This window comes from Labeo rohita, chromosome 11, assembly GCF_022985175.1.
Source record: "Labeo rohita strain BAU-BD-2019 chromosome 11, IGBB_LRoh.1.0, whole genome shotgun sequence".
NCBI lineage: Eukaryota > Metazoa > Chordata > Actinopteri > Cypriniformes > Cyprinidae > Labeo > Labeo rohita.
This window is the reverse complement of record NC_066879.1, coordinates 19,979,631-19,994,482: the sequence shown is the minus strand read 5'-3', so window position 1 is coordinate 19,994,482 and position 14,852 is coordinate 19,979,631. Positions and strand designations below refer to the sequence as shown.

The 14,852-nt window shown below is 36.4% G+C and overlaps 1 protein-coding gene across 2 annotated transcripts; it reads left to right on the top strand.

Annotated features, from left to right (window-relative positions):
• Positions 1–1,816: 1,816 nt before the first annotated feature.
• Positions 1,817–7,399, top strand: nkpd1 (NTPase, KAP family P-loop domain containing 1). 2 transcript variants are annotated; one of them, XM_051122224.1, is made up of 6 exons: positions 1,817–1,965; positions 2,276–2,337; positions 2,869–3,003; positions 3,103–4,925; positions 6,314–6,573; positions 6,846–7,399. In XM_051122224.1, the coding sequence occupies exons 2-5, from the start codon at positions 2,322–2,324 to the stop codon at positions 6,551–6,553; spliced, it is 2,214 nt and encodes a 737-aa protein (XP_050978181.1). In that variant the 5' UTR covers positions 1,817–1,965; positions 2,276–2,321; the 3' UTR covers positions 6,554–6,573; positions 6,846–7,399. The 2 variants fall into 2 exon arrangements, with proteins under 2 accessions (XP_050978181.1, XP_050978180.1); XM_051122223.1 differs by having other exon boundaries at positions 6,314–7,399.
• The last annotated feature ends 7,453 nt before the right edge of the window (positions 7,400–14,852 follow it).

The following is a 14,852-nucleotide window of genomic DNA, read 5'->3' as shown; positions in this document are numbered from 1 at the left end:
GAATCAATGTTTGAGCAAGCATATTTACATGTGAGTGTCAATTTTACTTGGAACATTTAACAAAAGTAGGATTTATTGATGAAATAAACACAGGAAACAAGAGCAACCAGGTAACAAGAGAATACGGGCATCTACAGAGAACAACAATAGGGTTTATGCACAACAGACTTCCATATTCTGTCAAACAGGTCTTGTTGCTTCCGGTTCACGCGTTTCGCATATGCTTTGTTAAGTATAAAGTTGTTTTACTCAAGATGCCTTCAAAGTAGATACCAAAGATTATCATAACCAGTGTCCATCACATAAGTGGATTGATATCTAAAAGATATTTTTTAGATAAAAATCTAAAGATTTTTTTTAGACTTTTAGATATAAATGGGGTTTTCCGGGTTTGGTCAGGTGACATTTGACATATGTGACCCTGAACCACAAAACCAGTCATAAGGGTCAGTTTTTTGAAACTGAGATTTATACATCATGGTTTGTTAGAATAGGACAATATTTGGCTGAGATACAACTTTTTGAAAATCTGGAATCTGAGAAAATCGGCTTTAAAATTGTCCAAATCAAAAATTAAGTTTCGATATATTTATGGTAGAAAATTTATAAAATATCTTAATGGAATGTGATCTTTACATAATATCCTAATGATTTTTGGCATAAAAGTAAACTCGATAATTTTGACCCATACAGTGTTTTGTTGTCTATTGCTACAAATGCAGCCATGCTACTTATGACTGGTTTTGCGGTCCAGGCTTACATATACCCTACTGACAAATGAACATAAGGTTATTTTGCTATTCATAATCGGAGTCTGATAGCTCCTCCCCCTTCGCTATGCAAATAAAGCTGTGACAGTTGAGTACAGGAAGCGTCCAATATTCCACAATTAGTTTTTTCCCGGTAAGTCTGTTTAAAGCAATATTAAATATGTTTTGAGCTTGTCACACCACAGAAAAATGTGTTATTATACACCCAGCCAAATTTGAATAAAAAAAATGGCATGAAATAAAATAAATGATCAAAATCCCTACTCTCAAACGCCGGGGGCGTGCCCGCTGTCAACACTGAAACCACGCCCACTTCCAGGAAAGCTGCCGCCCCTCTCTACTGTTTTGAGCAGTCAAATACTGCTACAACCTGAATGGACGCTCCCTCTAGTAGCTTAATTAGATTTACACGGCCATACATGTTTGGTAATATGAATTTACGTGACAAAGGCATAGCTAGCTAACTGTACGCTGTAGTAGAGACGGTAACTCGTGAATGAGCGGGTGAACCAGTGATGCTAATGCGCACTAGTTATTATAGTCGAGAGGCCTGCCCAAAAAATACTGAACGCAAAATAGGTGAAAAACTGTTTTCACCTGTTCAGTACTATAGTTCACAGTCTTTGTAATGTGTTTTCATATTACATACACAGGCTTTAAGCGCATCGTCTGGATATTTAAAATGCGCTTTTTCTTTGTGAAATTTTCAGTGTGAACACACTACTCACAGTATTTATAATACAAAATGTAATAAAATAGAACATAAGTGCGGGATTTGGGACACACCTAGGGAAACAGGAACTGACGGTCATGATAGTGATCCATTTTATTTTTTTAATATTTACGTAGTTAATAAGTAAACTTGCATGACTGTATCATAAATGTAGCAATAAATACGTAAATAAAAGTTATAAATTATACTGCAGATATCCATTATGTACAGAGGCAAGTTTAAGGTCCTGCTCAAAGTTCATCTGCAGCTGATACAAAGTTTAGTCCTTCTCAGTTAATGTTTACACACCAACAAACTCCCTCTTCTACTTTCTCTCTCTACCCTACCGCATGTGGTAAAGCAAAAGCAGTTTTCTTCTGTCTACATGAAATATCTCTGAAAATGGAGAATGGATATTAGTGTACTAGCAATTTTGCTGTAAACTGTGCCTGAAGGATTGCTTGCTAATTCTGCTTGGAGAAGGTGAGACATTCTATTTCTCATTATCATATTTTTCATAGTGAGGGATTTAAAGAGCTTTGCATGGTGGCTTCATTTCAAAGCGCAACACAAACTGTTAAAGAGATATATGTTATGTACGTTCCAATCTGATATGTTGCTGTCAGCATGTGCATTGGTATGCATTTGCCATATTCTTTGGTATGCTTTTCATTTTTGGTAAGCGCATACTGAATTGACAGAGTTAGATGAAGAAATGCATTACTTCATAGTATTTGTTTCTGAAATTCAGGTAAAAACAGAGAAATTGCTCAAATTTTGTTTTCATTTTCAGGAAAACTGCTGAACAAAACACACTGTGTTATTTAAATACAGGACCAATGGCAATTGAAAAAGGTATGGTACACACAACACAAAAGGAACTGAAACTCGAAACTCAAGTATGTTTGACAATTCTTGAGTTCAAAGAGTTCACAAACAAAAAAAGGCCATTTAAAAAAGAGAAAAAAGAATAAAAAATAATGACTAAATGCTTCACATTCAGGATTTTACAGCACCACCTGAGAGTCCTCCACCTATTATTAACTTTTAATCCATTATTCGTTCTTTGTTTGAATATAACAGGGACTTTGCCCTTCCAGATAAACCTCTGAAAAATTGTCTTCTGCACATTTATTGCACTGTATTTAGTCGTTGGCCTTATCTACATTTATGCATGTTTCACCCACGTGTCAACATCGTCGTGTTACCCATGATTGAAAGCAAACTGATGAATAGGTAGACTTCACCCTGAAAACAAATATTGGCCAAAATAATAGGTTAGGCATAAATTGTGCTAGTAAAAGACCTAAATTATGTTTTAGAATATGTGTTATGAAAACTCAAATGTAGATAAAGTGACAGTTTTTAATTGCATTTTGTTTTCAGTGACAGATATCCCTTCGGATAATGTGTATGCTTATGCATTATCAAAAACCCTCACAAAGGTCTCTTCTCCTGTGACGGTGGGTTTGTATTCAGAATGTCAAAACAGGATCAACATGGTCCTCAAGAACATTGAGGGTGAGTGTGCATACTTTTTTAAAAGTATTTGATCCTCCCAGATGTCCTCCAAAAGTGCTGGAGATGTTGACGTTTTCAGCTTTCTCTCATATTTTTCAGTTCACATGAATCAGGAGGCCAAAAGAAGAGAAGAGAAGTACACTAAGGGACCAAAGCCTCGCTCAATTACACCTTCTATTTTCGACATGCTCTCTTTAATCCTACGCCTCCTCTTCTATCGGCCTGTCTGGACGGAGCAGAACCAAAACATGAAGAACATTCGGTATATGTTCGTGAGGTTCAGCGCATGGCATTTTGCAGGCAGCGACTTTCTCTGGGCAGGACTGGTAATGCAGTTGACCAAGGCTATTCAGAACAGCTTTGGTAAACTCCAGCTGGGCCTTTTCCGAATCGCCCAACATGATGAAGAGAAAGATGCAGGGAAGAAAAAGATTGAGGATGTTTCAAAGAACTGGAGGTCAAAAAAGATGGGCTGCATCCCCATTTGGGCGCTAATACTTATGGGATTCATTGGATCACTCCTTATTCTGGTTCCTCTCATCATATATGGATTTCCTCATCTGAAGAAACACCTAGAAGGAGAAAAGGTTGAGGAGTCAAGTGGTTACGGTGCACTGGAAGGTATCGCCATCAGCGTACTTGGCGTTCCTGCAATCGCAGTTCTGCGATTTATATTTTTGCTGTCGAAGAACCTCATCTTCAACCAGGACCTCAAAATTAGACAAGGGCTGGACAACAAGAAGGTAAGTCAGCAGCTGGGACTCATGCATGAAGTTCGGAAGGAGATGAGACTGCTGTGCTGCTTCATCTACTTCATGGAGATCTTCGAAAGAAGAAGGATCAGGGTGGTGTTAGAGATCACAAACTTGGACCGTTGCACACCGAAGAAAATTGTAGGTGTTTTGGATGCCATCAACATTCTCCTGTCTGATGATGAGAGTCCATTCATTTCTGTGCTTGCCGTAGATCCGGAAGTCTTGGTAGGACAGGTCGAACAGGCAGAAGACTGTCTAAGCAAAAGAGACTCTGCATATGACTTTCTAGATCGTATAATCACACTGCCCTTCACTGTACCTCCACTAACAGATGCTTCGAAGTCCATCGTCTTTGGAAACATTGTCCATGGTCAGTCTGAGGTTCCTGAAGACATTCCTCTTGAGGAGACCAAAGCATCTGCTGTAGAAAGTCTCAGAACTTCGTTCTCTGTTGAAGATGAATGTTCTGTAAAGTACAGTGAGACTGAAGAACAAGCCATTCCTTTGATTGCAAAGAAAGGAAACATTGAAACCTTCACTGCAGCGGAACTTAATCTACGAGAAGTGGATAAGTTAATTGAGTCTACATATTCCTGCATCTCCACAAGAGATAAAAGCAAACTTCAGTCTTACATATCTGGAGAAACCATGTCTATGAGACGAGTGATTAACTCCATTCGAGTAACTATTATGATTATGGAGACCCGAAAATTTGAGCCACCACCTCCAGAGAAAATTGCTGCATGGGTGGTTTTGGTGGATCTTTGGCCTTGCAGATTAAGTTGGATTCTTCAGTGCATTGAAGATGACCAACAGAGTGATGAGGTAGACGGATCATTCTGTGCCACTGATAATTCCAAGACATTATGGGAAGTGTTCAATTATAATAGCATGGAGCTCTGCATCATTGGACATGCTGTGGAAGACTTTCTAGAAAGAGACGGGGACCCTGAGCTGTTTGAGGTTTTCCTTAGGAAAGACTTTGTGTTCACTGTAGGGGAGTTGGAAATGTTACAGCTTTGCACAGTGAACTTAAACTACTCCATCAAGAATGAGCTAGCCAGGGTCCGTGGGAGCCGCAGACTCAGGAGAGCAGGGAGAAATGCTTTCCTGTCCCTCTCATCACGAACTGTAATGAACATGAAAACAGAAGATATTTGTCAAGAGGTTTGTCATCCTTTTTAAGAAAAAAGTTTTAACATAGCACTATTTACACAGTAATGTGTATGCGTTTGGGTCGGTAAGTTTCTTACATTCACCAAGGATGCATTTATTTAATAAAAAATATAGCAGTTTCATTACAATTTAAAATAACTGTGTTCTATGTTTATATATTTTAAAATGTAATTTATTCCTGTGTTGGCAAAGCAGTCTCTGTGTCACATGGTCCTTCAGAAATCAAATTAAAATTTGTGGATTTGGTGTAAGAAACATTTCTTAATTGTAAATGTTGAAAGCGGCTGTGCTGCTTAATTTTTTGTAGAAAATATGATGCTTTATTTCAGCATTTATTTGCAAAATAGTTATTTTGCAACATTATAAATGTCTTTACTGTCACTTTTAATAAATTTAAAGGAGAAGTTCACTTCCAGAACAAAAATTTACAGATAATTTACTCACCCCCTTGTCATCCAAGATGTTCATGTCTTTCTTTCTTCGGTCGTAAAAAATTATATTTTTTTGGGAAAACCATTTCAAGATTTCTCTCCATATAGTGAACTCCTATGGTACCCACAAGAACTTCCAAAATGCAGTTTAAATGCAGCTTCAAAGGACATACGATCCCAGCCAAGGAAGAAGGGTCTTATCTAGTGAAAAAAAAAAAAAAAGCACTGTGTGAACTCTGTGTATTCCGGTTCAAGACAGTTAGGGTAGGTCGAAAAATTCCCATCTCAGTTTCTTTTCCAACTTCAAATTACAACGCTGTTTTACCTTTTTTTGTAAAGGGCGTTTGATCTTCTTTGGGTCGGTACTTCTACAGCGATGTAGGATGATTTTAATGTTGGAGGAGAAAATGAGATGGAAGTTTTTCGACCTACCCTAACTGTCTTGAACCGGAATGCACAGAGTTCAAGCAGAGCTAGACAAGACCAGCATTTGAGGTTAAAAAGTATATAAATTGTACATTTTTTCAGAAAATAATGTTCGTTTCATTAGATAAGACCCTTCTTTATTGGCTAGGATCGTTTAAAGCCCTTTGAAGCTGGGTTTAAACTGCATTTTGGAAGTTCAAACTTGCGGGCGCCATAGAAGTCCACTATATGGAGAGAAATTCTGAAATGTTTTCCTCAAAAAACATAATTTCTTTATAACTGAAGAAAGAAAGACATGAACATCTTGGATGACAAGGGGGTGAGTACATTATCTGTAATTTTTTTTTCTCCCTAAATGCATCCTTGCTGAATCAAAGTATTAATTTCACAGAAACAATTAATTAAAAATTATCGGCCCCAAACATTTGAGCACACACAGTACAGTATCTATGCTGGATATTTATTTAATAGTTTTGCTAATTATATGTGCATTTTGAAACATGTTCATTTCTTCCTTTTCAGCTGTCGAAACTGAAATTCCCAGAGAAATACCTCGAAGCGGTAAGGGAAAATTTCATAGACGGCAAAACGATTCTCTTCAGTGACCCCAAAGACCTCAGGCAAGTCCTGCAAATGACTCTGGGTGAATGGATGACTTTTAAAATTCATTTCCTCGGGGTCACACCTTCTAGTCGGACAGCTCAGGCAAAAACTCCAAACGCCACAAACCATGAAGTGGTCATATGCCCATCTGGCAAGTAAGCAGTATAACCGACCTTGAGGTTTGCATCACTGCATTTTTCCTCCTGTGCATGCTTGCAACGGCCTGAGAATGTTTCAGGAAACAATACTGCATAACTACAAAAATATAATTCCCTTACGGCAAGATTGTAAATGTACACCAGCGAACCAGACTACTCAACAAATGATGACATTTAAAAATAGAGCTTTGTTATGCAGAAAACTTTCAGTCTTCAAACAGATCAAATTCATAACATGCATTATTTATAATGGGAATAACTTAACTATTAAGAAGCTTTTCCAATAATTCTAGGTAAAATAAACTACTACTGAATGTCATTTCTGCACCAAAATAAAAAAGGAAATGGAATCTTCTACAGTGTGGAGCAGAAAAGGTACTACAATAAACACCCAAGTTTAAATCTGCATAAATATCATCTTGCTTAGTTTTAATTAATGTATTGATTTTATTCATTTACTGATATTGCAAACCTTATAAGACTGTGTAACCACCTTAAGAACATGAAAACTGTTCAGCTAGCCTGAACTTATTCCCCACACATCCACACCTGAGACACAGCAGGTCCAATGATAACACCATTCATCAGTTTACCACCGTCAGACCATCGATCCCATCTGTGAAGGAAAAAGAAACATAATCACACAAGGCATTGGACTTTACAAAGCTGAATTTTGTGTTTGTAAATTATAAGGTTTCTGTGCAATGAAACTGGTTACCTAGACACTTTGCCCGCCTGTCATTGGTCAAACAAACAGACAGGCATGTCTCAAAATCATTGGGCCTTGTCTTTATTCAGAATTTAAAACACTAAGGGCATATAGCCTAAAAATAAAACAGCATTGTATATTTCCAAGGTCATTGTACAAGGTTTGTATCTATACACATAAAATGTTTATGGCCACCAAAGGTTCATCTCAAACAGAAACAACCAGAGTGCAATAAAGCATTGCTACAAACCATAAAACATCTACAAAAATCCACATGAACATTGTGTAATATTCAAGCAACTTCATATTCCTTTATTCTAATCTAAGGAAGCGCTACAGTAAGTCATGTTGCACGTGAATAACTTCTCATGAAATTCCCATGGCGGCTCCAGAGTTTCCGGTTTCATTATATCACTCTGAGTTGTTCCTTACAAAAACTTTGGCAGTGTTCAGAATCTCTACTTTGACACTTTAGTTTTACTTTCTATAAAACTTTAATATAGGACTGAATGACAGCGTGCAGATGTTTTTTTAATCGCACTGCCTGTCACTGAGTTTTACTTCATGCTCTGTGGGAATGGGGCTTCTGAGAAAGCGGAGAAAATATATATCTCCCGTGCAGCTCAGCGAAGACCTCCCACGGATCTATGGCTGAACATAACACTAATGCAAAAGTTTGAATTATAAGTTATGATAGTCAAATATGAAAAAGTTGCATGCATAATTGTACCTTTGGATATACATACATACATACCAGAGGCGTTTCCTCCGAGGACGCAAGGGAGGAAGTGTCTTGTCAAAATACTGGATGAGAAAAGAAATCATAGTAGATCTACAAAAATAAAACAACACCAATATTACAAAATATAACATTAAAAGGTGTATAAACCACTTGTTTTTTTTCTAAAGAAACATTGTACAACAGTAACACCAGCAGGTAAACTTACAGTGCCTCCATCGCAATATGATTGGATATGACTGGTTATGTTCGGCTACGATTGGTTCATGCGATAAATCCTGCATCTTGTCTTTGTGCGTGTTCTGCCTTTGCAAATCAGTCTGAATGAACAATATTATGGGGTTATTGGGAAGACTCATTTAAAATGTAAGTAAACAACTCATATTTAGATCCACTTTGTCACATCAAAATAAGACTTAAAATGGCATGAAAACATGATCTGTGGGAATTTTTAGTGAGTAATCAGCTTTGTGAAATTTAAAGTAAATCTCTGTGTCTGTGAGCAATATTTACAGAGCTTTGATGACTGATGATACGAAAAATTCAAAAATAGTTAACTACACTTAAATGTTGGATTAAAAACAACCCAAATTGGGTTATTTGGCAACCCAGCACTGGGTAAATATTTGACAGAACACATGCTGGGTTATTTTGAACCAGCTGGTTGGGTTAAATGTTTTACCCAACATGCTGTGTTGTTTTATTTATGTCAACTAGTGTTTAAAAATTATTATATTGCTGTCTCAAAATAGGCTGGAAATAAATAAATAAATAAATAAATAAAATAAATCACACACAGAATTATAAAGGCAATCATTTTAGAAATTAAAAATGCAACATTTAAAAGTAGCATTTTAACTTAAGTGTATTTAACCATTCACTTTCCACCAAAATAGTGCACTCTAAAAAAATGCTGGGTTATTTTTTTTTTTTTTAACCCAAATGCTGGGTTCAGCCTGTTGGGTCATTTTACTGGGTTGTTTTTAATATTTTTACTGAGGTGCTGGTTATTTTTTTTAACCCAAATGCTGTTTTTAACTTGTTGGGTCATTTTATTGGGTTATTTTTAATATTTTTAACCCAGGTGCTGGGCTGTTTTTCTGTAACTAAGTTGCTGGGTTATTTTTTTCTACCCAACCGTTGGGTTAAGCCTGTCTCTGATGAAACATCCCAGCTGCTGAGTTACAGTCAGAGCGTGGGCTTTTTGAGTCCTCTACAGGAGAGAGTGTTCTCAGCGTTGCCGATTTGGTGCACTTCTTCAGCAAAATAAAGGTTTGTATACGTTTTATTTCATTTATAACATCTATTTATTTCATTTATAACATATAACATCATAACATCTTTACTGTGCTGTAAATTGTGTTATTGTACGCAATGCGACATAAAGATGAGATGTCATCAGCTGCATCAGCAGTGCTCACTTTGCAAGATGGAAACGCCTTTTGCCTTGCATTAAATAAATGGATTTTACTTATTATAGTACTGAGTTTAATTTAATTTGATGTTAAAATATATTCTCTAATGTCAGTAGTTTTTATGGGTAGGTTTTGGTGTCAGTCACGACATCTTTCAGCAATGAATGAAGCGCAAATGAAACGGTCTGAAGTTTGCAGTTACCCCGGCGAACAGCAGCTCTTCACCGGCTCAGATTTCGGCGACACATCGGCACAATAATTAGCAAAAAGCAATTAGAGAACGGATGAATACACTAAAATTAAAATGCTACTTACATTTTTTAATGTCTAAAATGCATGTTAAATTAGTTTAAATGTAACATTGTAAACTATGCTGTATTTACCCAAATAAATTCAATTTGTCTTGTATTTTGTCCATGTGTTCATCTTTTGATTAATGCTGTTGCCTCTAGTAATTCTTTCTGTGTTTTTTATAAGTTCCAGTCCATTTTAAACCAGCAATATAATTTTTGAACAATAGTTGACTTAAATAAAATAACCCAGCACGTTTGGTAAAAACTTTTAACCCAACCAGCTGGGTCAAAATAACCCAGCATGTGTTCTGTTCAATATTTACCCAGCACTGGGTTGTCAAATAACCCAAGTTGGGTTGTTTTTAACCCAGCATTTTTTTAGAGTGCATTTTGTTTAAATTGTTACTGCCATGAGTTATTATTTTGAAATAAATTGTAAAATGCTTAAAAACAATTGATGAGATTCACACTTGGCTATGAGATTCATACTATGGCTTCTAAAAATTCAAAAAAATGCTTGAAAATTTTATCTCAGTGGACAAGACATGATACTGAAACTGCATGCAGTTCTTATGGTTGCTTTTATTGAATCTTATGCTCAAGTACAGTCAAGACAAACCAATCGACAAAGAGAGGTCGGCCGGTGTGTGCCGGATTGAAATATGACTCTGAAATTGTGAACATCAAAGTGGGGGTTCATATGAAATCGATATCATGCAGACATATTAAGGGAATTTAATGGGCCAGGAAAGGGTGGGGGGGTATTCTTACCCCTCTCATTCAGAATCAATGCAGGAAAGCGTCCTTGGTGTAAGAAGAGAAAATAGCTACACGGTACATAGTGATGTGATTTTAAAATAAAATTGTATCGATAGATTCTTTACATGGAAGATGAAAACAACGAGTTTTGCTGAGAGTGCATGGGATAACGTTTAAGATGAACACAAAGAAAAGCCTTAAAATACAATATTGCATCATGCAGCATTTTTCTTTGCAGGCTGCTATCCTGGTCTGCCGGGGCCGTTAAGCACATAATGTGCATTTGCATTGAAAACGCATAGGGAAAATGCTCACATCACACGTGGCTGAGTAGTAATGTTTGCAACCAACAATATTTGATACCAGTATGGACGGCTCATTGTGCCTGTGCCGGAAGGACAAACAGCAAGCCGTGGCATTGATTACAAAGTTTGATGCATTGAGATGAATAATAAAACGCCATTTCACGCCACAAGTGTAATAAGGTACAGTTTGGCAGCTTATTAATAAAAAAATCTTGTTAGGACTTCATTATTCAATCTTTATGGCCTTCACACGGTTTTACAGCTATAAAGAGTCAACCAATTTTATAGGGATTCTCCCTCTTGATTCTGTGCGGACCACTTGGCGAAAACCCCATAAATAAGGAGAATTGCTTTTGATGGCGGACTTCGACTATATAGAGAAAAGCTAGACAGCCGAGCCTCACACAAGCTCTGATTATATCATGTCTCCTGCCGTGAAGGCTGTAGGCTAAGGGTAAAACTAATGAGGAAGTATTTCCTTGGCATTTGCAATTTCTCTCCGAAGGCCAAGGTCGACAAACGCAGCCGCTCAGCTAACAGAGACATCGCTCTCAAAGCAAACCAAGCTAAACCGCGAGATGAACATTAAACTCCATGAACAGACCGACTGGGGGAGAAACGGAGGAGCGGAAACCATTCAACATAATCATGGCTGTAGCTCAAACAAGGTTTTTAAAGCTAAATGGATTTTGCGATGCAGGAAATCCCAACGCGAAACATACCATGGCGCATTGACCGTGGATGAACGGCTTAATTTGTGCTAGTGTGAAATTATAGATCACATTTCTCTCTGGCTGAAATGTAATTAAACATTCACAGCTGTATTGACTTTACTGATGGATATTCGCAGTTAATAAGGCACTTGTGGCTGACACAAATTCAATATGGGTAATATCTCCATTCTGGAAGCGATGGCGTAAGGATTGTCTGTCACATCTCTAAACAGAAATAGCGGTAAACAACCGTTCCCAAGTTCACAAGCCTGATTGATCTGATTCTACGGCACATTTAAAGGGAAATATACAAGGAATAGAAGAAAAAAAAATCCCACAGCTTATTTCCACCCCATGATTTACTCACCCTTAAGCCATCCTAGGTGTATATGACTTTCTTCTTTCAGACGGGTTATATTAAAAATGTCTTGGCTCTTTCAAGTTTTATAATGGCAGTGCATGGCTGTTGAGATTTTGAAACAAAATAAAGTGAATCCAACATAAAAAGTAAATAGTAAAAAAAAAAAACAAGTTAATATTAAGTGACTTACATTGACAAAATAGTCAGAAACAAGTCACAACTGAGCCGCTGCACATCTCCATTCAAACACAGTGGTGTTTCATTTATGAATAAACGTGCGTTTTTAAACTAATCTAGTCAATGATTCAATTTCCCATTCATAAAGACAGTCACTGAATAAATCAGCCGTTAATTTTTAAACTTTTCTTTTCAGTTATTTAAATCATTTAGCATTTCTGTACTCAAAATTTTATATTTAAAACATTAATCTCAACATGAATTTATGAATTTGATTGCACGCATGCCATCTCTGAGCCTCGTTAAACATATGAAAATACACCTTCAAACCACTTTTGTGTTCTTCTGTGCCACCTCTGTAGTACAAATTAATTTAGTTAATACTGATATCATTTGATTGGTAACTTATAATTCTACTTGTTCTTATTCTGTTGTTTTAGTTAGAAATTTTAAAAAGCTTAAAAAATATCATTTTTTATAAAAATTAGACATAAAAGCTGACATACTTTTAATAAAGTTAGAAAAATGCCATTACAAAGGTAAAAACAAAACTCCCCTGTAAATCACTTTAAGGAGTCAAATATCACCTTGTAATGGGAAGGCTAATTTTTGATCAGATTTTTGATTATTGATTAGAAAGTGCTTCTAGAATTTTGACTGTGCTCCTAAAAAGAAAAGCGTAGAGCCCAGATATCCATATTTAAAACTTTATAAAGCGTAATCTGTAGAATCTGCTAACACAAAATTCTCTGAAACTTTTATTTACAAATCCTCGTTTCACACTTCTGATTGGTGACTTATGATTTGTTTTGCTCTCCTTCTGTCACTTCTGCGTTATTATCCCCCCGGAGCCATGTGGAGTACCTTTATGATGGATGGATGCACTTTATTGGACTTCAAAATCTCAACACCCATTAACTGCCATTATAAAGCTTGGAAGAGTTTTTAAGTTGTTTTAATATAACTTTAATTGTATTCGTCTGAGAAAATAAAGTCATATACCTAGGTTGGCTTAAGGGTGATAAAATCATGGGGTAATTTTCATTTTTAGGTAAAGTATCACTTTAAGATCCGCATATTAGAATGATTTCTGAAGGATCATGTGACATTGAAGACTTAAGTAATGGCTGCAGAAAATTCAGCTTTGCCATCATTGATATAAATTACATTTTAAAATATATTCAAATAGAAAGCAGCTATTTTAAAGTGCAATAATATTTCACAATATTAGCTTTACTTTATTTTTGATCAAACTAATTGGTGAGCATAAGAGACTTCTTTCGAAAACAGTACATAATCTTAACATTCATTTGAACCATAGTATAGATTTGAAACAACAGAGCTGTGAGAAAATAACTGTAGGAGGACTATTTTTAATACAAACCTTGATTTTCTTCTGCTTTTATCCACACATCATCAGGCGTTATCAGGAGCAGGCGCTTTCACACTTAGAAAAGAAAAAAGAAACTACAGAGATGTGATTAAAGGTTAAATTGTGGTTTCTGATAAAATCACACATTGGAGAAGCTACAAACTAGAATCATTTCTCAGATTAGCTCTAATACAATCTACAGGAGAAGCATCCTCAAAATGAGCATAACCCGTGTTGTGTAACCCTGAAATTTACACTCCTCAAGCCTGTGATGGTTCAATTATTCAATTAACAGTCTGGGAATACAAGAATAACAGCTTTAATGAAGCTAAACCAAGCAATGATTGTGCAAGAAGCTGAATCATAAAATCCTTCTAAATCAAAAAAGGAATATGCGGGGTACTACATATCACAAACCGATAATAATGCACCCACTGTCTATAATGAACTTCAAATATTTGTTTGAAACTTTTAATTAGGATGGTAAGCCCAGCAGGGCGCGCTCACAAAATAAAGCTGTGACATCCGTTGCGCGTAGGCAGAGGGAGGCGTAATTTTAGATATGACATTCAGTCAGGGGTTGCTCTTTGAGCTTTAGTGCAAGCAGCAACCCAAGCAAATAAGCCAATCAGATATGTCTGACAGATGAGAGGTATTGGGAGCAGTTTGTAATTGGAGTGTTGATTGACAACGTGGAGGAGGGGGACCTTAAGATAAGTCTCAAAATAACGGTGGTAATGTGCTCGCTTCCTCTTGTGTGTTAGTTGACACCTAACATCTGCAGCCACGCAACACGGAGAGACTGATAGGAGCACGATTGTCTGTTTAGAGATGATAGACTAAAACAATCCCTGTCTGCCTGCAGCTCGCATCAATGACTGGAAACAATGGCTTCTTGATTGGCACATTGTGTACTGCGAAATTAATGTCAGCGCGTGCACAGGTGGATATTTGTGTTTGTATAAATGGCGCGTGTGGGCGGGTGTTTGTCTGTGTTTACCTGCACGCTGTGCGTCTCCTACACAAGAGATCCACAATGCCATTACACTGAATTGTTTAGTGTCTCGCTGTAGAAATCTGAATCTGAATCACTTCATTTGACGCTATACAGGTCCAACAGAATGCGCTGGATGTCAGAGCAGAAAAACACAACAAATGTGCAAATGACAATGAAAACAACAGGAATACATTACAATGAAACAACAGTGAAAACAGAAATATTTTCAATAAAAATAGAGAAGTAAAATATAATTTAAATATAATATAATATAATATAATAGAGAAGTAAAATATAATTTAAATATATAATATAATATAATATAATATAATTTAATATAATATAATAATGCAACATAATACAATATCTTATTTCATTAAAAACCAGCAAAAAACATTACAAAGTCTAGAAATACAATAAATGGAAATTTACACACAAATGGAGAAAACGTTTATTATAT

What these genes read in the sequence shown, in the direction of transcription:
- nkpd1 (XM_051122224.1), top strand. An exon ending in GGTCCTCAAGAACATTGAGG is followed by an intron (nt 3,004 to 3,102) that starts GTGAGTGTGCAT and finishes CATATTTTTCAG; the next exon opens with TTCACATGAATCAGGAGGCC. An exon ending in CAGAAGATATTTGTCAAGAG is followed by an intron (nt 4,926 to 6,313) that starts GTTTGTCATCCT and finishes CTTCCTTTTCAG; the next exon opens with CTGTCGAAACTGAAATTCCC.